Below are 25,991 nucleotides of genomic sequence, written 5' to 3' on the forward strand. Positions count from 1 at the left end.
CAAATGACTGGTCAAGTGGTTCCGAAGGTATGTTATTGACACATGATAACGCAGTCATGTGTCAAGGGACATTTGTTGATCCGGACAAAATTAAGTTTTAAAGTAATTTTGTCTCAAACGGATCTGTAAATCGAGAAATGGGTATATAGATATTCATAATAGTTTTAAGACTATCATATCATACCCCATACGAAGGGATAATCGGGAGAAAAATAAGTGTTCTCATTATAGGTTTAGGGGAACGTTGACCCAATTTTTATTTTCGTTTTTTTTTTTTTTGTTTTTAATTTATGTCTGTCATAAAGAAAATTACATTAGAGGTTTAATTGCTTAGCTGATATTCCTATCAAGAGTTTTGTATCCGTTAATGTATCAAAAAAATATTGTAATTTAGACGAGTAGATACCTGTACATTGAACATAAGTAAACAATTTCAAGCAAACCGTTTGGAGACAAAGTACCTACTCTTAAGTATTTAGACACATTGAACGACCTATCACGTTAGATAACTAACGAGGCTAACATGCTTGAAATGTCAATTCCAGTGTCTAAAGTCCTTTGGCATTGTTAAATGCTTCTGGAAACTTAAATTTGATTAAATACCATATGCACTAACAGGCTTATTTATAGAGAAGATCCACCCTAAAAAATGCTGATACGTCTATATTGGTCTGCGGTAAGAATTCATATCTAAAGATGAGTGCTTTCAGAGTTTTATGTAATATTTATTACTATTTTATCTGTCATCTATCTATTTTATCTATGCACCCTAGTACGTTAGCAAGTTTTTTTTATTATATTTTTTATTATTCGCTATTAGCTATTCATTACCTTGGTTTATAGACCCCTCTTTTAAAATTTTTGTCTAAAATGTGTATAACTTTTTTTCCATTTTAAATGTTTCAATTTTTCTGACTATATCGTCTATGTACCTTCAGTGGATGATAAATTATTTTGATTTTTACCCTTCCATTTAAAATAAATATTTAATGACGATTAATGATCCGTTCATAATGTCCACAAAAAATGTTGTATGTGTATAATGATTACTTTATAATTGTTACAAATAGGTTTGAATAAAAACAACTCATCATTTTAACAATTATTTCTATTATTATCGTGTAAAACGCACAATACAAATTATGTACATACTCGTATATATATTTTATAAATGAAATAATCGACTTCGTGTCTCTAACACGAAAATTGCTGTTTTTGCTTGACTACGGAAAACTAAGTGAAGAATTTTAAGTTTAACATGCATGCATATACTAATTGGCTATTATTGAAATTAAGCTACACCTACACTACACTATGTTGTTTTGTGGAGAATGTCCCCTGAAAGTCTTGGGTTCAATTCCCAGCTCATCACTATACTTGTAGCTATTTAGCTGCACAGCAGTTTTGGGTTCTGGATATTTATTTAAATATCTATGTTTGTGTCAATCGCACCCATCATATAAGCTAGAATTATATTTATTATTAACCAAAGATTAGTTGTCACACTCGATAAAAATGTCATCTAGCCTCTCTCTCTCTCATCTCTCTCATCGCCCGCTCAAGCCCGAAGTCCACTTTACTACTTTTTCGTCACCACTTCACACGCGTAGTTACCTTTATTATGTGACCATTGGCACACATTTGCACAGCAGCATCTCCCTTGCCGACATCAAGCCACCACTTCTTAGGTTTTTGCCTTCTGCCTTCATTCGTTTCCTATTTCTTCTTCTATATAATTTTAGGAGTACAGCATCAGCACAGTACTCCAGATGGTGGGCCGCGCTGGCAGACCCCAATTTGACACAGAAGCCACGGCTGTCATCATGACGCGAGCGGCTGATAAGGTAAGTTTGATGTCTAAATAATTTGTACCACCTGAATGCATTACATATGTCTTGTAGTTAGATTTGATGATTGGTGAAACTTACATGTTTTTATTTTATTTTTCAACTAAAATTAATTAATTAATTTTTAAATTGATATGATATTTGGAAAGCATAAAACATTTTTTGTAGCTGCGTCACCGCTCTACGTATAATTTAGTAAATTCAGTTTCCTTTTTCGACAAATGCCATCACCTTTTGCGTCAGATAATTCTTGAACCTATATTTCTAATAGGAACCATATTTTTTTTTAATTTTTAAAGCAATTGTCCACAAACTAGGGTTTATAATAAAAGAAAATATTGTTTATCATATACAAAATTTATTACAAGCCAGGATATTTATTACCCCGCTGTTAATACATCACATTATACAATAAGATAATATATTTACTAAAATATTTTTATACATGGCCTTCACTTATTCTTCCTAATTGAATCACAGTATTGGTAACATTTGAGTTTACTGTTATTGTACAACCAATTTTAGTATTTGACAGAGATCATACCGTTTTATAACAAAATGCTGATTTTATTGCTGTGTATATTATGATCCTCTTTCTTATTAATATAGAAAGAGGATATAATAAAAAAATCAAAGTTATATATTATAATACCTATACTTACAAATAAGTAAGTTATTTTTATGACGAAAATATTTCAGTGAAAATTTCCGATGGGTTTATTGTATCTGTTAAAATATTATAATATAACAAAGAGAGGTCTAAAATTAATAAGAATTAAGTAACTCCTCTAGGAATCAAATTATAGACACTTCAAATAGACTTAATATAAAATAGAAGAAACTTCCTCCTTATATATTACCTCTGAATTATTCATATGATTATGAAGTTAACTGGTATGACTGATAACGTTACGCAGCATTAATACTTATTTAAGCAAGCAGTGAGCATAAAATCAGCAATCTGTATTTAAAACTGTTTCACAATTTGTACAAAATTTGAACTATGAATTCGTCTGTCGAAATGCAGTCTTGTTATAGAGCTCTACTTTGATTTGCCGAATGGATTCGCGTTTTCTTCGAAACTTATTTTGGGCACGAATCCACTTTCGCCCTCGACTGTGTACTCCACTGTCATCAGGCGGCCATCTGGAAGCAAAACCTTGTATCCACCAATGACTTTGCCTTGAGCGTCCCCTGCCTCATTGGCCCCGAAATACAGAGCCTTTTCTTGATCTTCCACGTCGTATTTGTATTCGTACTGAAAAAAAAAAAACAAAAAACTTAATACTTGTGTGTATAATGATTCTCATTAGATTTTATCTTAAAAAACTATAAAATGCCCTAATAAAACGTTGTGAGAAAATTAGCCAAGGTGGCTTTGTTTGATCCTAAATAAAGATTAAGAGGTATATTTTGTGATAGTTTAGTTTTAAGTTTATCTTAAACGGTTTTGATTATAACCTTGAACTTCAAAAGTAACTTTTCAAAATGTAAAAACTTAATTTTTATGTTGAACTTGTTTTTGTAATAACATTTTTATAATATTTCAGGCTTATGGTTATCTAGTCATGTATATATTATAATAGTTAGATAATAAATCATATTTTGTCATTATAAGTTAACTGCATTGTGCCATGCTGTTTTACCAGTTTCAAAATTACAATAAATGTATGATACATGGTTCCTAGCACAGAAGTTGTAAAGAATCTCGTTATCAGTTTTGTAGCTAATAATAGTCTTACAAATACTCATACTTATAAATACATTCACATAATGAAACTCGATTGTCAAACTCACTTTAATAGATCAATTTTATTTATGGTAACTATTAGTATTTTTTGTTCCAAGTATAATTAAAATTCTTTTTGACTCCAAAATTTTTAACGTCACTTGTGCCCATACAAGCCCTATTTAGTTTTTTGTTTTTTACACATAAAAAAGGTATCTGTCTTGACTAAATGGCAACTACCCTATTAATGTAATTTTTTATAGGTATATATTCATTTTTTTACAAACTATTTATCGTGTAGTATAAGTTATTTTCTACAGATTTACTAAATAATAGTGTTGCAATTAATCCTGACGCACTAGGTAAGGCGACCCCGGATAAGCGTAATTGTATACAATTAGTTGGACTGCCCGTGCTCACATTATTAGCATAGCATATAGTTCTAATGGTGACCAAGAAATCAACCAGATGGGCACAACGATTGCATTTTAGACTGACATTTGTTCGCACGTAAGATCTTTACAGGCATTTTTCATGCAAATTTTAAATTATATAATATTTCTCTAAGCTACAAACTGCTAGCATTTATATCCATACTAATATTATAAAGATAAAAGATTTGTATTTTTGTTTATAATGAATAAACTCAAAAAAATCTGAAATGATTTTGATGAAATTTGGCACAAAAATAGACGAAGCATTCAGGAGTAATATAGGCTACATTTTAATTATGATTTTACCCGGACGAAGCCGAGTCAGGCCGCTAATTGCCTTCCTGAGGAATTTAAATGGAATAGACCTAAACAATACCCCAATACCGTAGAAAGTGGCGCGAATTAAATTATGATGATCACAACAAAACATGTCAAATCGTATCAGTAACTGCATTAAGCGAGTTAAGTTGGACAAACATACTAACTGCAAACATACACTCTACAACTCTTCAGGAATATTATGCGTTTCTTTAATATGTATTTCCTGAAATTCTCACGGAAGCGGAGCCCCAAGGCGCAGCTAGTTATAGTATAGATTTCCCCATACAAAAGACATCAACGGTACTTTTAAAATTTCAAAAAATTATACATAGCATAAATTATTTCTTTCTTTCATGAATGCTAAAAAATGCATACTGTTGAAATGAATACATTACGTTTAATACGTTACGTATACACCTACGCATTACCATAAACAGAAAATCGTTTTCAGGCTCTTTAGTCGTAATGGATGTGGTCATAGTTACATTTGATGTTACTTTATATTAACAGCATATGGCGTAATTCTGCCATTATTCTGAGCTCCTTCGTTGTAGGTCAAAGGTATGCACGTTTTGTTAAATTATTGCCGTATAGAGGCGCATCCTTGCGTCGCAGTCTCCCAGGTTATAGTGTTAAGGTAGACAACTTTTAGATATCTAATACACCACCTGCCTATTAAATTTGTCAGGAAAATATTCCGTCATATATGGTCAATGAATATGCAATTACAATTAAAAGTGATTAAGTATTTGCATTCAAATCACGCGGTGTTATTTATTTCTAATATGATATTTATATAAAAAATATAGAAGAATAGAAGAACAGGTACGTGATCTTGGTTGATATTTATAAGCCATGAAAGTGAAGTCTACATCAAGTAATACAAATTCTATAATAGTACAGTATCTTAGAATTATTAAAGGTTAAACAGGACCAGATAACAGATGTGACTTTGGTTCTACCTACCTAACTAATTATTAATTTGTTATTAATTATTAATTTGTTATTAAATATGGACATTAGAATATATGTAAAATTCCACGAATTTAGGTACCTTATGATCGATTTTTATCTATGCTTATTTCTGTAATCTACAACTCAAAAACTATTCAAAGCAAAAATGAAAACACCGGGTTTACCCAAGGGACGTTTCTGAAAAGTAGGTACACTTACTGGCATTGGTGGTGACGCTTCTTCTTCTTGAGGCGCAGGCGCTCCAGCAGACTGTCGTATACTGATGCAAACTACCACAAGCGCACATACCAGCCATTTTGTAGACGACATCTGGTGACAATAATTAATTTTTATTCTAAAATTTTATTGCTAAAAATATGTACATGTAGTGGACCTAACGCCATAAGGCATTCTACATCAATCAGCCAAAAGACCAAGAAGAGATAGCAAATTGGTGCGATAAACAAAAAATATTTTATTCCAATTTTTTCTTGTGTCTAAAAACATGACGGATTTCTTGTTATATATTTGGCTTATAAACTATCTTCATACACTAAATACTACAAAATGGTATTGAAATATAGATCCATGGATGGACACAATAAATACACATATATGCGTCAAATTAAATAAAATAAACGCATTCCTTCGTCAAGATAATAACGTAATCATTTTAATTCACATTTACGATGTACGTTGACGGGATTATACGGTCATAACTTATCCTACTTCCAGGGGCTTCATAGGTAAATACCTACTATGTAAATATAACCTGATTCCTTCCGATTAAAACAATGAGCGATTAAAAGATAATCTATGGTAAAAATGCGCATCTGCATCACCATTGAATTGAAAAATGAATGCATTGAACCGTAGACAACAAGGACTAAGTAATTAGAGCAATCGCAGCTAATGTAAACAGGTCTTGATATCAGTGGATCGTATAAAGCTATACACCTTTAATTGGCTAAATATCGTACTCGAGATCAATTGACGCAATCCCTTTTTTGCTATTGTAATCTGCCCTCTTCATTATAGTATGTTTGTTCTTTACACACTTGAACTTATTAAATAATAAGCTAAATTATTATTTATATACTAGTCTTCTCATGCAATCAACGGTTTTGTTTTCGGACTTTATTATTGTCTATTTATTTATTATTATTTATTTGCATTTAAAACATGTGGTGTTTTTATTTCTACGTACGAAATATCTATCTGTGTATCTATATAAAAAAAATGAAAAAAAAAGACTTTTGTTATTTAGTTATTGTTCCTAGATTGTTACCTCATGTTTAACAATTTTCTATTAGACATCGCGTGCTAACTCAACATTTCAGTGTCACGGACAGCAGTTTATCACTAATCTCACAGCTTATAATTTTTAAAAATGTGGATAACCGTTATCTGCATAAAACAACGGTGGTATGCCAATAATTGAGATTTGCCGGCCTTGCGTGATCGTTCCTTGGTAAAGTTGCTTTGTCTTGTCTGACTTGAGACGTGTGATTGCGCATTATCCTATACTTTTTGCGGATGAAAAGTTACACAAAATCGCAATGTGACAATTTTTCGCAATACTCTCTTAGAGTAAATTGGCTGTTTTACGCCGATCTGTTGAAAGTACACATATGTTTCAATTAAGATAACGGCAGTTCAATGTTAGATTATTTTCATGGCTTCGTAATGGATGGCTTTTGTTTATTCCAACAATGTAAATGTTCAAAAATGTCTAATTTTTTTTAGTATTTTCACTACAAAATATGTGTGTGTATCAAATAATTTATTTTTCTATTCACACACTATTTATCTGCCTTTCTTTTCCAATGTCAAGGGTTTCCAAGAAGAAATAATACTTTCCCCTTGAAATTTACTATCAATTTCTATCTTGAACATAAACTGTCAAATATATAATATAAAATACAAAAACAATGTGTTACATTCAGCAATAAGTTATACTGACTTGAATTTACACTATAGTTTTATTTTATTTCAAAAATGTCTTTCACACAGGCCAGTAATAAGACAAGAACCCTTGCTTGACCTCGGTAACCTTAGCAGCTTCGCCCTTAGTCTGCCTGTCTTTAACAAACAATATGCTATCCAATTACTGTTACTCTCATAAAACCGGAGTGGACAATGAAGCTAGTCATAGTCGCAAATACTTCTATACAATGTAAAAAATATACAGGTACACTCGACTGATATCAAGTTACCGCAGTATAAAGACCATAACATGTCATCAAGACATGAGGTTGACTGTACCAAAGATTTCTGAAAATTGTATAGAGTTGGTATCTGCACAAACATATATCAAATAAATATTTAAAAATCACAATTTAATACTCAACACGATATTTCGTCGTAGGTGATAGCATAGTCTCTTGTGGGGACTAAATGACGTACACCGTAATACGGACAATATAAAAAATCCAATTTCGGTGCTGTCTCGGCCCCAAAATCGTATGTACGAAAACAAGTGCTCATTCTGTCCACATTCTAGGAATAATTATTACTCGCCGTTTAAGCCTTACTATCGCGAATAGACACGGGCGTTTCAATATTATTTTCAAAATTTATTACTCGTTTTTATCATCCATGAGTTTTGCAGAATTAGATAAGTTTATCTACCAACACTTTATTTATTAAACCAATTTTCTATAAAGTTTGCACACATATAGTAAGTGAGTAGACAGAGAAAAATATAGTGTACTATTTATCTTAGAAAATTTGTCTGTTCCCGAGGTAAATTCACACAGGTGAAGCCGCAGGCGAAAGAAAAATTCAGCTACTTATTACTTCATTAATTCCTATACTTATTACTTAGTGTTGATTTTTTATTACCTATCTGAAACAATTAGTTGAATCGGTATACTTACATAAAAATGAATACTTGGTAGACAGAATATACGAGTAGGTACAATTGTTTTTTGGCGACATTATATTATAGCAGCGCAAATCTTTGGGATTGCACTAGTAATCGCAGTAATATTGTTTAAATAGATGATAAGATTTGATTAAGATTACATTGACATTATACTAACCCTAGAGTATAAAAGAGATAAGTAATGTTCCCACGACGACGTGAAACGTTTGCACATTGTTTCTCCATTTTGATTTTCGTAATGGCATTCGGTATGGCTTCACGTTTCAAGTTAAAAATTCAGGTATGTTGTATGAATTTCAAATTAATACTTTTCTCACTTATTGAATCTAACACATTAGCATTGCTTTTGTAAGTACGTATGTAAGTAAATAGATAACTACTTATGTACTCTAGTACATAAGTAGTTATCTAGTACATAAGTAGTAGAAATAACGTCTTCGTTATTTCTTATTTTAAGATTTATTTAGAAAATTCATAGAAGGACATTAAAATGTTTTAACTAGAATATTTAAAGTGTTTTCAATGTGTGCCAATGTCAAAATGTTTCCAAAACAGAAAAAGTCTTTTAATTGGTTTTTAAATGGTAAATTTGTGTTTTTTTTTTCTATTTTTAATGCCATTATTTTTAACAAAATATTATTTCTCTTTTCACATTTGTCCTATCGGTTGATCCCACGTTCCTTACTAGGCATAGGTCAAAGCGCACATGCATTTCATTAGTATGTATACAAAAAATATAGTCTAGACAGAATGATAAACAATTACGTTTGCACCTAAGAACTGTAACTACACATTACAACTGTCAACTTTTTTATTAACATCTAATTAAAATTTGAAACCTTTGACATTTAATTCCCTTAGAATTAAGATGATTATATATTTCGCAATAACAAGTATGTTAGTGGGTTTACGGTCATAGATGCACATTACACTGCATTTCTTCTCAGCAGTGGTTTTTACAAAATGACAGTAATTTGTATCTTTTTGAAAAATTACTATTGAATATAAAATTTGACGTGAAAAAGTGCCTGTGAAGTCTAATTAATCTAACGCGAACTTATCTTTTGATATTTTTGTAGGTTTATGTATTATTTACAAGCTCTGGTGGTGGTAGTTCAGCGGATAAAGTGGGACTATCTTACCTGCTGGACCTGGTTGATGTTGAGTTTGTTTGCGACTACTTGACACTAGATGGCGATAGGTAGTCGTTAAGTCACAACAGATGCCTTTATGCGACTTGAATAAAATATGGCACCAATGTTAGCAATATACACACACTCTTAAAAAAGAGGATATTAATGTCAATGACTTGATAATATAATAATGAATATTAAAAAATGTAAAAACGTTAGTAATTTCCATTCAAAACTGGCTTCTTTTTTTTGTCTTGTCTCAAGATCGTCTGGATCATTGTAAAAGTTCATTAAATGTTACACGGAGATACACGTTGTTCAGAATATGACCCCCTTTGTTAAGTGTATTTGTGCATATTGCATGAACATTTTGAGATCTATTTAGTGTTCAATTTTCAACAAATTCCTAAACAGGCATTTTATTTCTACATTTTTAAAACACTTGTAGTTTTGTCTAAGGACGTATATATAGTTCTAATTTAATGAAATGTTGTATTATGTTTCTTTTATCCATGGTTGTAATGCTATCAGTAATCTCAGAATTTTCATGAGAGATAGAAATTAATTTTGTGATGATAAATAATATTTTATTCTAGCTTTCATAACATTCTTGAATAAAAGCCTTATTTTCTTTAAATCCGATTTCTGATTTATTACTTTATATTAATAATTTGACACTTAACTGTTTTTACTTTCCACTAAATATTCGCAATAACTTACTTTATGTTTGCTAATGCTATATACTAGGTAGAATGTAGGTAAACTTACATCGTAATAAGATTAGCTAATAACTCATTTCCTACGATAATTGTATGTAATTAATCAATATTGTAATACAGATCTGGTTTCACACGTTTTTCTCTTAATCCGTAGTAAACAATCGGTTTCACATCTGCGTCTTGATAACATTCATCGGCAATTTTATAGGCAATATAATACGACTGGGAAACAGAAAATAGATCAAGCACAATAAGGGTACGTTTCATCCATCCATCCAAAACCGTAATGACTTTGTACGGTGTTGTAGGATTTAATTCAGGTAGTAACACGTTTAAAAGCACATTTTTTTCTATTTATCATATTTGAGATAGTAAACTCTCAATATTATTATCTCAATAATCCATGAAAGTGATACACACCTGCCTAAATGGCACAAAAATTACTACATATTGATTTCGTGAAAAGATAAGCTTGAACTTCAGTAATTTTCGGTTGCTATGAGCGCTCCTCTTGAGAGTTCATGTTTCCAGGCATTTCTGGGTGTCTCACCTTAGTATTTAGAAATAATTAGCCATTATTTAAATGTGGATGATGCATAAATTATGACATCACTTAATGCCGGCTTATGTAAATGTAGGTTAATATTTTGTTACACACGGTAAGTGTAGTAATAGTTGACGAACTTTTATTACTTAAAGAATACTATATTTTACTACTTATATATGAAGTTACTGTTTTCGATCAAATTATGTATGTATTAAAGAAATATTTATTAAAAAAATACCTAAATATAATTCATTATCTTGAATAGGTAACTCAATTTAATCTTAATTTAATCGAGCACTAAGCCATCTCACATTGCACCACCTCACAATCCAGCTTCCCAAAACTCACCTTAGTTTACGAAACACAATTTGCACGACACTGTACACACGTGTAACAATCGGTACTGGTGACAATAGTCGTTTAGCGTGTAGAGTCGACTGGTGGCGCGCCCCGACCTCGTCCATACTTTATATACGCACCCCACGGCTCCCAGAGCAACGAAGATGCCGCAACCTGCCTGCCCTATCGAGATGTCCCTCCACACATGCAGATCTAGCCTTCGATATCACACGTCAATAGCCGTGACTGCGCCATATTATGCTCTTCTGCACTTCACACAAAAGCCATCAATGAAGCGAATTCTATCGCGTGATTAGACGTCGCTAAATGCTTTTCGCAATATGTTCGGCAGATTTTCTGAATAGTGTAGGTAATTATTTCATAACATAACGGCTTTATGTTTACCTTCTCGGTTATCAACCAATTAAGAATTAAGTGACCATGAACCTTTGTTTAATTCATTATTGGGCTCATGCGTGGATAGCGTATTTTTATAAAAATATGCTAATAAAACTATTACATAGATATTTTAAACGCTATTAAGCTTAATAGTTTCCTATAGATTTTTTGAAATATAGTATCGTCATATTCTATGCGAATCAATCTTTATGATAAAATAGTATGATTTATTCATACCTGATAAAGAAAAAAATCTATCATTGCGGCAATGAGTTAATATAAAAAAAAAACTATTTAAATAAAAGAAAATACCATCTCATACTCGTCGGCGTAGTTACAATCTCATGGATTAGCACTCCACAGATTTACATTTCGCGTGTCATACTATCTTACAACACTAATACGGCCAGATTAGTCCAGTTCCACAGATGTACCAGTCACATACAATAAAGTTCATTATGCAAAGTAGGGCGGCCCTTCTTCCTTGTAGCTATCCAGCATATCAGTGAAAGCGGTGTGCCAATCTGTCAACCTCCGCTCATGATGAGGAAGTGACTCACATAGTTGTGTCTTAATAACACCGATTACAACTATCTCGTGGTTTAGGATCTTTTCCTAAAGGTCAATTTTTGTTGTGCCGTTGCTGAATGTTTGTTTGGACATAACGCAGTGTCCCAAAATAAGTCATGTAATTGTCACTATTGTCTGTCTTGCACGTGCTTATGCCTCAGGCTTTTATTTTAGACAATAGATTCAGTTAATATAATTTTAAAACCTTAGGTTTTATTAATATTATGAAAATTATTTTTACCTAATTTACATAGGAAGATATTTTATTTTTAATACCGGTTGATTGACTAATACCATTTTACTGAAATGCTTATAGAAGAAGACCTTCAAAAAGTTCATTTTTACGCTAGAAAATGTTATGCTAGAAAATCGTTTTAAGTTTAGTTTTAACCTCTAAAATATAACCGATGAATCTAAAATATTATATAGTTACCTACCTACATAGGTAACTATATAATTATTAATAGCATCCATCGGAGAACTTTGTAACTATTTAGGTAATTTAAAAACATGGCACATCCGGGCATCTACTTAGCAGATGTAAGATAGATGATAAAATTACTATAAACTCAATAAGTTTAACATGTTTCTTAATTTAATTAAAAATAATTATCTAAAATTAATGCAATTAATGGATGTGAGCATTAATACTTTTCAAGGTTGAAAATTACAATATTTTGTCTAAATATCGATAGGTACATCCTATATCATACCTAGTATTAGAATATTTCTCGATTTAAAAATACATACTTATTTCACGAAAGTACTTAATTCTCATCTCACGGAATGCAATAATGACCCAATCCAAGCCGAATACAACGTACGACAGCCAATAATTTCAATCAATGGTAATTTCATTGTGTGAGCCCTGTAGATATCCTGGCGCAATTTCATATCTTCAAGGATACATAAGCTAGCTATATCTCGCGGCTTCGCCCTTTAACGAATATACACGAATTTAATTTAACAAATCAGAAGTTCTAGCGATTAACGCGGTCAAATGAACAAATATATACAAATATGCTATAATGCTTTTCGCTTTATTATATTATTGTTGCCAGGTATTCCTATATGAATAACGATGATGGGTGAATACTTAGTTGGACGTACTATTAAGTATATAATACTAGTAGGTATAACTAACAATATCTTACTTGAACTTTACTATGAAAAATGGTAAAAATGCCAACTAAACCCTAAAGTGGGGATTTAGATAACAGATTGGAGTAATTTCAAAGTGGGATAAAATACAACGAGGTCAATGAGGGTGTATTCCATTGCACGTGTATTTTAACCTACCCGACGATATATTGAGCACGTGTAACAAGTTTCTTGCTATTATGCTAGAAAATCGTTAATTAAAAACTGATTTGACTAATTTTAAAAATAAATACACTGAAATAGAAAAACAATGCGTATTCTTATTACTGTTAGCGTTAATGAACTGGAAAAATTAATTGAAACTCTGAAGCCTAAGAGAGAAATAGGTACACAGACTTTTTTGTTTAAATGGATGTATGTGTAACCTAATAGAAAGAGCTCTGAAGAGCAAGGGCGTTGCTGCAACACATCAAATAAAGTACTATTATTTTCGTATTGTTGTTATGAATACGTTTTGCCTGTCCTGTAAGTTTAATTTAATAGGCACAATGATATTATAGATTTGCGTCTGTTAATGACGTGTGGAGCAAGTTACAAGAAAAGCGTCTTGTTTAAAGACTATTATTTTCTTAAATGAAAACGTCGTGAATTATGATTTTACAGCAGATTTCTAAAGTATTGTATACAGAAGGAAAAGGGAAATATTTGTAGGGTAAGATTTAGAACATTATACTTCGAATTCAATGTTTCTGACATCGCCCATCTTAGGCTTCTCTAATATATTAATGTGTATAACTTGATTTATCAACTACAACTACTACTTATACAATATTTGCCTACGTATATCACCTATTTTGGGTGCGAATTATCAAATATTCTAAAAAGAATACTTATATTAGCCATCAGTCAGTAACTTGTGCTATGATATAAAACTGGGTAAGGTCAAAGTAGCATCGTTTGCGCTTCGCACGGGTCTCGTTTTGTGTCATTGCGACACGCGACGCCCGTGCAGCTATGATTCGGAGACAAATCCAAAACTCACTTAGTAGTACAGAAATTCTACGAAATACAAGTTATGTCACGGTAGGTACATAAATAAGCAAATATGGTTATTGAACGTCGTGATGTTTGCGCACGAAAGCAATGTAGTTTCAACCAATTAATTTTATTGAATAATCGTATAATCATCAACGTTTTTTATACTTTAACAATGACAAAGGACCGTCTACGGCATTAGGACGGTTAATCGTTTTATTCGTAGGAGCTTTGCTACAAATGCACTGTAATCCAGGGTCTGGAGTAATCGAACTATCTTTCATCTCGCGAAGCTTGCGCATTATCATGGCGTTTTCGTGTTCCAAAAGCATTTTTTCTCTAAATAACGCTCTTTTACCCAGCTCCGCATTAGCTACACGTTGCCACATACGTGATAAGCCGCTTGTGGTGGCGATAGCATTCGTGACCAAAGAATCTTCGCCTAATCTGGCGAGCGATATTTGCCTGCGAATATCATCTTTTTCACTAGTTGGGGAATGTGGCCTGTGAGAGCCATATGGTAAGACCTTTTCGCGTAAAGTTTCAAATTTTCGACAAAGGGCTCCCATGCGTAAGATTTTCTCACCCTTTTTGGCAGCTTGTTCTAACCATTCAACGGCAGTGTCAGATTCTTTTACCAACACTGCTAATTGATTGACATCAGTCGTAACTCCGTTGATCAAGGCTTGTTTCAACCGGAAGCAGGCTGCTCGATGCCTGTTGCGTCTGTCTCTGAATACAGCTTGTTTTGTACCAGACTCGTAAGCAGCCAGTTCGGTTCGTAGGCGTTTAAGTAACCCATCGCTATTTGCTATTTTCTTGCCTTGTGAAGCGATAATGTCTGCCATTAAATTTTCTTTGCGACGTAATTTACGCACCTGTTTTTGGTTGTCGGCAGTATCAAGAACGTATGCTTTGAGCACAGCCTTATATTCATCCCACATTGCATTGTAATTATCTTCTAAAAATGAACGCAAATTTTCCCTTTCATCTAAATATTTGGTACGCTCTTCATCTTCTTTTACTAAATTTTCACCCCGAGTTGTCCAGGCTAAAGTATCAGCTGTTGAATGTCCATGAAATATAAGTAATTGTAAATGAGTTTCTGCAGTATTGTGATCAGTCATTATTTGTGTAAAATCGTCTTCCCCCATCTTTAACAATGCAGCAGTCCTGATATCATTGTCTTTAGACAATGCTTCCAAATCTGCTAAAAATTTGTTGATCATGGTATCAATTGTATCGCAAAAACTAGCAACAGTGCGTTGAAACTGATCATCTGCTATGTTCATGAGCTTGATAGTGTAGTTTATTAAATGGTCTTGTTTATCATAAGCTCTTTCAAACGTATGCCACATAACCTCTATATCCTGTTTGAAGACTGGTTCTTTAATCTTTAGCATCATCTCACGCCAAGTTTTGTCGACTTCATCTCGCTTTAGTGCTTGTGCAGCTATTTCTCGTTCTAGAGCTTCTCGTTTCAACTTTTTGCGAAGTTCTTCCTCGGCTTTTAGTTTTTCTAGCCGTTTCTGTTCTTTCTTTGCCTTTTTCTCTTCCTTTGTTAAAGCCATGTTGTGTTTAATATATTATTGGGTAAAAAATAAATACACGCAAAATAAGTAAATATTGTCAAACAGTGATTTCAATATTTTTGACAAATTTCGTCTGTCATTTTGAATTAAGATTTTATTCTAAATTGTTATTATTTTTGACCAGTTTAAATTTTATTCAGCCTCGTTATGACGCGCTGGTGTGTGGCAGTGAGCCTCTTCAGAGCTACCTTCACAAGCGACTGCCAGAAAATCTGAACAGCGAAGTTGCGCTCGGGACGGTGAGGGATGTGGCGCAGTGTGTGCAATGGTTGAGGTCCACCTTCCTATACGTGAGAGCGGCTAAGGACCCGAAAAGATATCTGGGATTGCCTAATAATGCGCCCCTACATTTAATTTCTAAAAAGATAGAAGGTAAGAATTTTTATAAAGATTTTATGATAATGGCTTTATGCTTAGGTAATTATTAAGTTTTATCATTAATGCTTTTTGCAATTAAATATTTATGAACGTAATTATGTTAAATTAAATAAATAAAATAGATAGATTTATAATGATGTAAAAATATGATAATTATAAGTCGGAAAACTCATAATCGTATGACTTTCTGACTAGATAATATCTCCATATCAACAAAGTAAATAATACCTAAATCTTAATATTAAAACTAATTGTTTAACTTCAAACACATAATTTTACAAGTTTAATAATATTACCTAGGCATCTTGTCTACAACAACAAAAGCAAAAAAACTCTAATTTAAAATTAATAAATACGTAGAATTAAATAGTTAATAGCACATAATACAGCCAAATCCAATCTCGGTTCGTTCATTTTGTAGTATACTTTTTACCATAGATTAACAAAATGGAAAAAATAAAGTGATCCGCGTTTTACTTACTATCATTTAAAAATGACTGGTAGTAGGGGCGTAACAATGGGTGGTAGGATGGCAACTTATTGCAGTCACATAGTAGTTAAACAACTATTTATTTTGGTATTAGTAGAGAAACGCCTTTTTCCGCGATGTTTTCTTTCAGTGGTGACTTATTCATACTAAACATGATAATACACACGGGTAATAATAAAACAAGCTAAACCATGAACTTTCGAGGATTAACCGTTAACTTTCTGATTAATGTAACCCCTGTTTTCAGTATGACAGGATGATCGCGGTTGTTATCGGTAATGACTTTAGGATTTTATCTATGCATTTAAGTTGGTACTAATTGCTTACTGTTTGTGTTTCTTCAGACAATAATCATCGCAACAAGCTACTTTATTATTATAGCTAAGGCTATAAACACGTTTTATAGACAAATAGAATAGGCTAGTTTGTTATAAAAAGATTTAAACATTTAAAATTGATGATACTCCATCTCAGTCTTCTTCATAATCATTCATATTCCATATGGCTGAGGGTCATTACGTGGTATGAAACACACACAACAACTTTCTTGGCACTATTAATGGAGTGGTTTGCCGTTGCCTTGTCCATTTCATACACAAGTTAATAATAATCAACCAGTGTTTTCTCACAACGTTTTACTCCACCGGAAGCAAGTGGTGGTAGATGAAAAATACTCTACATTTTATAGGCTTCGAACTTGGGATCTTACGATTCACAGGCGGGCATCTTAACCATTACACCACCACCGCTTCCCTAAACAGTTATATGAATAAAAGTGAAAATTAATTAATTTTGTTATTCGCTTAGCGATTTGTTTACTCAACCAACTTCCTTGAAATAGTACATACATGTAGTAACTTATTAACTATACAGACTATCTTTCACCCGAGATAATGGACTGTCCCTATGAAAAATTCCAGCCGCGGGCTAGAGGTAGTTTCTAATAACTAGTAATTGCTTCCTTCACAAGTATTTTTTCTATAACTCTTCATCATACAATACAATAATTATAACAGCATTTTTTATAATAGCTTTGATATTTACCGCATATTTTTATACATTTTTAAATGTGTCATTTAATACGCAATCATGACACCTGCTAACGAGATAATTGTACCTACTTACAGTGAAATGGTTGGAAAATTATCAATGGTAGTAATTGTCGGTCCTTTAGATGAGGAAAGACAACAGATACTTAGTTGCGAAAGAATTTTCCACATATATTTTCCTATTCCAATTCATTATTTCGTGAAATGATTTAGTGTAATAGACAATAATTTGAATTCTCAGAAGCTACATAAGATGGCTACTATATATATTGTGTTTTAGTGTTCTGATAATTAGATAATCGTTTCTATTTTATTTATGTACATATACCTAGTAAATCATAATTTATACGTGACGGACATCAAGCCCGTATTTCAATATTTATTAACAATATCCTCAAAGATCAGTTAAATATTAGATAAGAAGTGTACACAGATAAAAGAACATTACATTGTTCTTATATCTGTGGTATTATATGAACACCAAAGTTACAAATTTTGAGTTTACAATTTATGGAATAAGTACATATAAAATCCACCGTTGATTTTTAATGCTAAGGAATCCTTACGCAAAACATTATTCGTTATCTGATAAGCATTTAAGAATTATAGAGGAATAAAGAAACTCACAAACAACAAACCCTCCACACATAACACTCTTTATTTTGGGCAGTCATCAAAAAATGTTGATAATCAAATACAAATTTCTTTATTTGACTTAGTAAGATATGCATCATTTATTGACGTGTGACGTTTGTAGAGAATGAGTGGTGTGAGCTGGTAGTATTGTGTTTGTACTTTATAATAGTCAAAGTGGAAATTCGTGACTCCATTCCAGCTTCTGAGTATTTGAATACCGTCAAATAATTTATGTTTCCGTTAGCATAGTTCGCACTTCCATAACCGGCAATCGCATTTATCGATGTTCGATTACTTGTAAATATTACGACGATTTGACTCCCAATCTGATTAACTACTTAAACATTTCGTCTTTAATATTTCGTAAAATTTATTTCTTTAACTTAACCCACGAATATTCATAGAGAACAGCTTGGTCTTTATATCTGTATATTTGTGTCTGAACCTCGGAATTCTCTACGGTGGATTACACTACTTTCTACCTGAAATCAGTCAATTTTGAGTGAAAATAGAAGTAGATGTATATCTTTATTATGTACAAAGATTTATTTTTGCGTTTAGAAAATATTTATCTAACTCTGTGCTGGCTGTGCTCTAACCCAAATTTTCCATAGGTGCACACCTATGGAAAATTTGGGATGCAAAAAAACAGTCTTTCCATTCCAACCAACTAAATCAGATCAATTATTATTAACTCTCAAGTATAAGTCTTTAATAGCCCTTTAGGTAGCAAGAAAAGACACATGTTAAAGCTTTAGGTCATTTTGGTGTTATAAGCTATGTAAATATGTATTAAGCTAATGTCGTTTCGTCAGCCGGCCCACGCAGTAGTTCCGGATTGTGATTGATGGATGAGCTGCTGTCACGCTGATCCTTTGCATGCCAGGCGGTGGTGCAAGTGATAAACGTATAAAGACTATATACAATTTTGATATCTTGTCGACGAATAATTATGATCACGATTATATATAATGTAATTAGTTCCTTAATTAGTTAGTCTGCCAGGAATTTTAGTTAGTTATTATTTTAACATTTAAGCTCATTTTCATGATTCTTTACATTTCTTAAGCAGAACAGTTTTTAAAGCGATTGGAGGCTAATATTATATCTCATATATTGTCCTCCAATCGCTTTGAAAGCAAAGGTATATAGGACAGGACAGCTTCAATGTTTGTAGAGAGATCTTGATAGCACAAAAACCGCTAGTCGTTCGCTTTCTGGATCGCTTAATGCAGATTGCCCTTTAGACACGAAGGTATTCAGCTTTGTCGTCGCAGCATATAATGAGTGTATGTTTGTGCTAAATTGTAATAAATGTTCGTAAATATCACTCCTTAGGAATGCTTTAATGATATTACTCATCTTCAGTCCCTTCCTAAGGTCGAATCAGAAGCTATTAAATGTTAATCATCTGTGTGTTTACCTATTCTTTTTATGATCTGATCGTTTAGTTCCCTGTAAGACCACACAAAGCTTGGATAATGTCAACAAGCTACATTAATTGATTATTTATTACAAGAATGAACATTGAAAACCATGCATAGGAAAAATGTCACCTATTCATGGGATTTGCTTTGCTTTAAGAGCATCCTAGGCCTTATATGTAATGATATATTATTATGTTATTGCATATTAGGAATTTCTGAATCGCAATGAATCTACTTAATTAAAAAGCTGATAATCAATACTGCATGAATATAAGTACATATTTATTTAAATAAAAATATTTCTTACATTTTTAATTACCTGTAATTGTGATATTAATTATTTCATGTAGTACCTCTTGATTAATCTGTTACTTGTATAAGTTACTTAAACATCACATACCTATTATAATTATAGAATCTTATTCTTTGCGTGTTAGGTTCTATATAGAATCTACCACCGGCTGCAAGGTCCCCATTCTTGGTTTTTTTAATAAGTACCAATAAAAAATATATACTTAAGGAAAAAAATATGCACGGCATCTTTAAAAATAAACTATATTATTAAGTAGGTTCTAGTAGGTTAAGTAGGTACCTGAGATCTTTTTTATAGTAACAGGAAGCAAAAATTCTAACACTTATATTTAATTGGCTTTTTATTTGTTCAACACTTTTAAGCAGATACAAGTTTTGTAACACTTTACTTGACACTGGAAATCTAAAATTTGTAAAACTGGTAGAATATAATCTAGAATAAGACGAGGATATTTTTTATCTCTTTATTCCCATGGCAATGTAGCTAGAAATTATACGTTGCGAAATATACCTATATTTTTTTAGAACTATGCGTAAGGGCTATGAATGGCCTGGCTTCAACTGGACTAATATCAATGGATGAAGCCAGTTGCATAGAATCTACGGAGGCAGGTCGGCTTATGTCCATATTTTACCTGGACTTGGAGACTATGAAGCATATTATGAAGGTAATCCAAAGTTTCTACTCAGTCATACGTATACTAAGATATATATGCGGGAATAATTATGACGTACAAATATCTAAATCACGCAATAATAAGTACATGTATTAATTTCTGTGTCACCTGTTAGCCAAATATTTTGTGACATAGTTGGCAGGTTTCAATTAATGAATTTAAATGCATTTCGTTTTTTTTAGCAATGAGTATAAGACAACCAGATATAGTTACTTATACATGGATTTCCAATACGTACTTACATCTTGTTATCTTTTTTACGCAGCGTTGTCTGTATTTGATGGAGTTCCTTACCTTCCTCAACGAATAAAAACTAATACTTCTGTTCATTTCTACAATAAAATTGATGTGTGTCGAGTTGAAGACTTTGTATATCATATATTTGTATTGAAATGTATTGTTATTTAAATACTAGGTTTGGCCCGCTGCTTCGACCGCGTTTATTTCGTCAACTAATACAGATTGATCTTTGTTTTGACTAAATTGGAATATGACATGTATCAAATACTAGCTATTTCGTTCACTTCGTTTATCCATCATTTTTACCATGGTGTATACGTACCTGCTTTTTATCTACCATAAAGCTATTAAATATTAGATTATTTTTATCAATGTAATTATCGGGTTTATCTAAAGTACCTATATATACGTATCTAAAGTATCATAGAGTGCTGTTAAAATATTGAAGCTTGTTCGGGCAACAATATTTATTTACATTTATTTATATTACACGTACAACTTATCCTCGTTGAATATAACTTCAATATTTTTTTTGTTATTTTTGCAATTACAATCTCTTTTTCTTATCTGAGCGTTTTCCCGGTTGGTTCCCAGCCCAAGAGCCCCGGGTCAGACGATATAATCGCAATACACGAACTAAAAATCCTATTTTCTATGATATTTCGAACAATCAATGTATAGTGAGAAGTTAATAAGGCAATTAATTATAGATAGAAGGCACGGCGACCTTAGAGCAAGTACTTTGGGTTGTTTGCGAAAGTCACGAGTTGTCTGACATGCACCTCCGAGTTGACGAGCGACGATGTTTGAACGCGCTGAACAGGAATAGCAACGCGGCCACGATACGATTTCCTATGAAGGGCAAGATCAGCACCCGCCAAATGAAACTAAATTGGTATTCTCGAAATTACTCTCTTTCATATCTAACTGAATCTTGAATGATTGCAATCTCGGCTGAAATAATCTTTCAGCGACACATAATTTGTGTAGATTCATGTGATATAATAAACTAATATATTTATTTAGGTATATAAAAAACTAATATATTTTCAGCGTTATTCAAGCCGTCTTAGGCTGTCTTCCGATTCCCGACCCATCTATAAACCAAGAAGCAATGAAAATTATGAGGATAGCTGATAGGGTTTGCAAATGTAAGTACATATACTAATAACATAATTTGTGTACTACCTGTTACATTGATCAACACGCATAAAATAACGAAAGAAAAATATATCGATTTCACTATCAATATCGCGTTGCCAACCTATTTCACGTTCTCTAACATGCTTACTTTTTTTACTATAAATTATTTTTCAGGTTTGGTAGCGTACATGACCCGACCTGACCTGATAACAGGGCAACCAGTATTTTTCTCTGCAGTACTGAACTCCTTAATCTTATCAAAATGCGTAGCAGCTCACTTGTGGGAAAACTCACCCTACGTCAGCAAACAGCTGAAGGGTATAGGACCCACGTTCAGCACGCTTCTGGCGACTGCCGGAAAAATCAACTTCATGTTGCTGGAGGAAAGCCATCCTAGAGACTTAGAGAGGGTAAGTAACCTTTTACCTAACCTTTTAGTACCTAAGTTTGTATACAATATTTTCCCCAAAAACTAAGTTAAGTTCCTACGTTTGTTTAGATTTTGTAGACACTGTTTAATGTTAAATACCTACTTACTTCTCTCTCTCATCTTTTTCTAACATAATAACCCGTCTATTTAACTATTTATCCCCAAATTTACCTACCTACCTACTCACACTGTGAATCAAAGTGACCGTTTGACACTATTTCATTACAGATAATGAATAAAGGCCCCCCAGCCGGCAATGTTTTGCGTAAACAAATCAGTTTGTTACCAAAATACCAAATAACAATGACGCCTGTAGACGAGAAGGTAGTGACGTTGCAGTTGACATTACTGAACCACAACTACCTGGCGGAGAACGTGGAGAGTCTTACGGCGGGAGAGAGACACAAAAGTTACATCGTTGTGGGAGATTCTGAAAATCGTCTGCTACTGTTGACCTCTTTTCAGTAAGGAACTGATATTTTCCTTTTTTTATATATTACTGAGCAAGCAGACAAACATACTTGGGACACTTGAGGGGAAGTCACCGCAGTGAAACACGCGCGTTGCCGGCCCTGAATAAATCTATTGACGCCATTGTGAATAAATCCACTTACTAACAACTCTTCTAATTAATACTGCCTCATTCTAAAACACAGTTACTATAGCGCATTCTTCAACGTACATTCTTATAGCTACACTTTTTGTACAGTCAAAAGCACATCAAACTAGGTAACCTAATTGATTGCATACCTCTAACATGTAGTTGTACAGTACAGGTGATTGCGGACATCCTAGCTGTAATAAAATTTATGAATATCTTATAGAACTCATCATCGTATTTTTCATTTTTATTAACTACCTATTTCCTTATTCTTAACTTTCTACTCCGGCCTAGTCCTAGTTTGTTTTGCTTTCTTAGATTCCACAATGAAATGTATTTTTCAGTACAACAACATAGTTACAAAATTTTTGTAAACTATTTTAACACTCAAAGTTATTCCATTAGAAAAAATATTTTCGTATCTATTAATTTAATACTTCGGACATACTTTCAGAGATAAGGATTTGATAGGAATGTACGATGGCAGAATTACACATGAAATAAAGAGAAAACATAGTTTTGAGCATAAGATCATTACTCATTGTGTAAGCACTAAATTTGGTAAGTATGTAGATTATATCTTATGAAAATTATGATATGTAATTGATGTGTTCATTGTTACTTATTTTATTTTCTCTAATTCTAGTTGGTATCGATGCACAGTGCGAGTATGTATTCAAAGATTTGGAATCAGCGCCCATTAATGTTGGTCTAAATAGCTGTTATTTCAATAAAGATACGATAAATAATAGAACAACACCGAGACAAACTTGTATAACAGACGTCTATAAAGAAAGAAAGAGAAAAAACAAAGGTGATTCGACAGAAATATGCCAATCCAAGGAAAAAAAGAAACGCGAAAGTGTGCTCGCTGAGAAAATAAGGTTATTGAAAGAATCCTTTGGAAAATCTAAAAAAGAATTGCACAAATCTACTGAAGTATCAAATAAACTTGTACATGATATTCTGAATATTAATGAAGAAATTCCAGTTGAAACAGAAGACAAATTGTTAAATCGCACAAATGATGCTACAGATAATATTATCGATTCCCATAATGTTAAGAATGAGTTAGATGTAAACAAATATACGGAAAACGTAAATAATGGCAATTTTGAATGTAATGAATATATAGATGATTCTAAAATAAACGACATTCTCGAAGATATTGAAAGCGAAATATATAAAGAAGAAAACAATCTCAAACATTTTGAAAATTCCAGTTATAATAAATATTGCGATATACAAAATACTAACCAGGCAAATATTAATAAGAAACCTAAAAAATCTAATTTCAATTTTATGGAATTATTAGAAAGAAATGTTGACTTTCGTAAAGAAGAAGATTGTGAATATAATACTGACTCTGGATTTTCTGATACCATAAAAATACACATTAATAAATATTTACAAGAAACTCGAACTGCTACTAAAAGTGAAAATGCAATAATCGAACAATTGATTGGAACCGAAAAAAGCATGGATCTAACGAAAATGGAGGAGGATAGTAAAGTTAGTTGTTTGCCGTTACTAGAACTAAATTTGAATAAGCTAGATGAAAATAAAACCGTGAATGAATCAAATATGAACGTAATTCAAAAACATAATAGCGATGTCCACAATAATCCGAGCCCACACACACGATCGGTGGAAAATATGGAAATAATACAAGAATTACCAATAAACAAATATATTAATTTACTCCATACTAACGCTAAAGCGGATGGAATGGACTACGACAATAATTGCGACAATAACGATCGTCATTTAAATACAGTGTCATACAAAGAATCCGAAAAAAATATAGGTAACAAAATTATTATGCATAACTATTATTCAAGAAATAACCACGAAGAACCAGAATTTCACAGAAATTTATCTTCTCCACAAGATAATTATGATAAAAATACATCAATTTGTCATATTCATGAAAGGGCCGTTTTTGAAAATTCTGATCTCGAGTATCAAAATTCAGATAATAATAATTGCAATGAATTCAAAGAAACAGCGAAAGCAGATGTGAAGCCTAACTACTTGAGAAACTTTAAATATTCTGCCATGAATGTAGACATATCAACTTGCCATTTAGTGAATCGCCAAATACATATAATTAAAAAAATAAAACTAGATGTTGATGTAACTGAAATAGTAACTAATAACGAAATTAAATTAGAAACCGATAATAATTATTGTGAACGTTCTGAAAACGCTATCTCTAATTATATGACACAATACAATTTGAATAATTTAGATATATCGTCTTTTACATGTCTAGACAATTCGTTTCATCAGAAAGGACTTATAAAACCAATAACATATAATGATAACAATAACGCAATGAAAAAATATGACGAACATTATAATAAAAACTTAGAAGGAAAGACTTATCCTTCAAACTGTGAAAAAATAGTTGATGGATATGAAAAAAATACAAATGAAGCAGCTGAAATGAAGAAAATGTCTGCTGATGTCGAAGAATCTAAATTAGCCGTTGATAGAGATGAAAAAAACATTATTACAAAATCGGACAATCACACCACATACTTAGCACAATACATAAAAAGAAAATCGGATAAATCGGTTCCTTGTTATCGAGACAATTTGTTTTCAAATCCACATATAGTAAGCACTAATACAGTACAAGCCTATCATAAAGACTTTAATAAATATAAAAGTGTCGGTTTACACGATACCAGTATTTTTGCTATAAACCAAGAAAAGTCAATAATTGAAAAGGCGAATAATTTACAGTGTATAGAAAATAATGAAACTGCAAATGTTGTACAAGCGTTAAAACTAGAATTCGTCGAAAATAAAAATATTTCTCCAGCAATTATCCCGAAAGTAAATAAAATGAATAAATTGGTGTCAGATGTAAAGGAACCTTTTTCAAGAGAAATTAGAGATAATATTCATAAGGAAAACTCACTTGGCAGTATATTACAAAAATATAGTCGAGTCATTAGGTATGTATGTGTGTACAAAAGTATTAAGTAATGTT

General features: G+C 32.2%; 3 protein-coding genes across 3 annotated transcripts in view; 1 reads left to right on the forward strand and 2 right to left on the reverse strand.

Moving 5' to 3' along the window:
• Positions 1-25,991, forward strand: part of LOC128674888 (uncharacterized) — a 33,242-nt gene that overhangs the window by 6,164 nt on the left and 1,087 nt on the right. Inside the window, exons 12-20 of the mRNA XM_053753871.1 lie at positions 1,743-1,844; positions 15,748-15,979; positions 20,425-20,567; positions 21,527-21,711; positions 21,870-21,967; positions 22,134-22,369; positions 22,618-22,853; positions 23,445-23,551; positions 23,637-25,956. Coding sequence (XP_053609846.1) covers positions 1,743-1,844; positions 15,748-15,979; positions 20,425-20,567; positions 21,527-21,711; positions 21,870-21,967; positions 22,134-22,369; positions 22,618-22,853; positions 23,445-23,551; positions 23,637-25,956 — 3,659 coding nt within the window. The remainder of the gene's footprint in view (positions 1-1,742; positions 1,845-15,747; positions 15,980-20,424; positions 20,568-21,526; positions 21,712-21,869; positions 21,968-22,133; positions 22,370-22,617; positions 22,854-23,444; positions 23,552-23,636; positions 25,957-25,991) is intronic.
• Positions 2,186-11,072, reverse strand: LOC128674604 (cuticle protein 10.9-like). Its single transcript, XM_053753290.1, has 3 exons — positions 10,920-11,072; positions 5,505-5,615; positions 2,186-3,105 (listed from the first exon to the last, which is right to left on the reverse strand). Exons 2-3 carry the CDS (start codon positions 5,613-5,615, stop codon positions 2,890-2,892), a joined length of 327 nt encoding a protein of 108 aa, XP_053609265.1. The 5' UTR covers positions 10,920-11,072; the 3' UTR covers positions 2,186-2,889.
• LOC128674602 (dynein regulatory complex subunit 2-like) lies at positions 14,127-15,676 on the reverse strand. Its single transcript, XM_053753280.1, has one exon. It carries the CDS (start codon positions 15,584-15,586, stop codon positions 14,168-14,170), a length of 1,419 nt encoding a protein of 472 aa, XP_053609255.1. The 5' UTR covers positions 15,587-15,676; the 3' UTR covers positions 14,127-14,167.

The sequence above is a fragment of the Plodia interpunctella genome, chromosome 13 (genome assembly GCF_027563975.2).
Source record: "Plodia interpunctella isolate USDA-ARS_2022_Savannah chromosome 13, ilPloInte3.2, whole genome shotgun sequence".
Taxonomy (NCBI): Eukaryota; Metazoa; Arthropoda; class Insecta; order Lepidoptera; family Pyralidae; genus Plodia; species Plodia interpunctella.

Coding starts and splice junctions, on each gene's coding strand:
- LOC128674604 (XM_053753290.1), bottom strand. CDS start 5,615: ATGTCGTCTACAAAATGGCTGGTATGTGCGCTTGTGGTAGTTTGCATC. Junction 3,106..5,504: donor AAGCGTCACCACCAATGCCA/GTAAGTGTACCT, acceptor TTTTTTTTTCAG/TACGAATACAAATACGACGT.
- LOC128674602 (XM_053753280.1), bottom strand. CDS start 15,586: ATGGCTTTAACAAAGGAAGAGAAAAAGGCAAAGAAAGAACAGAAACGG.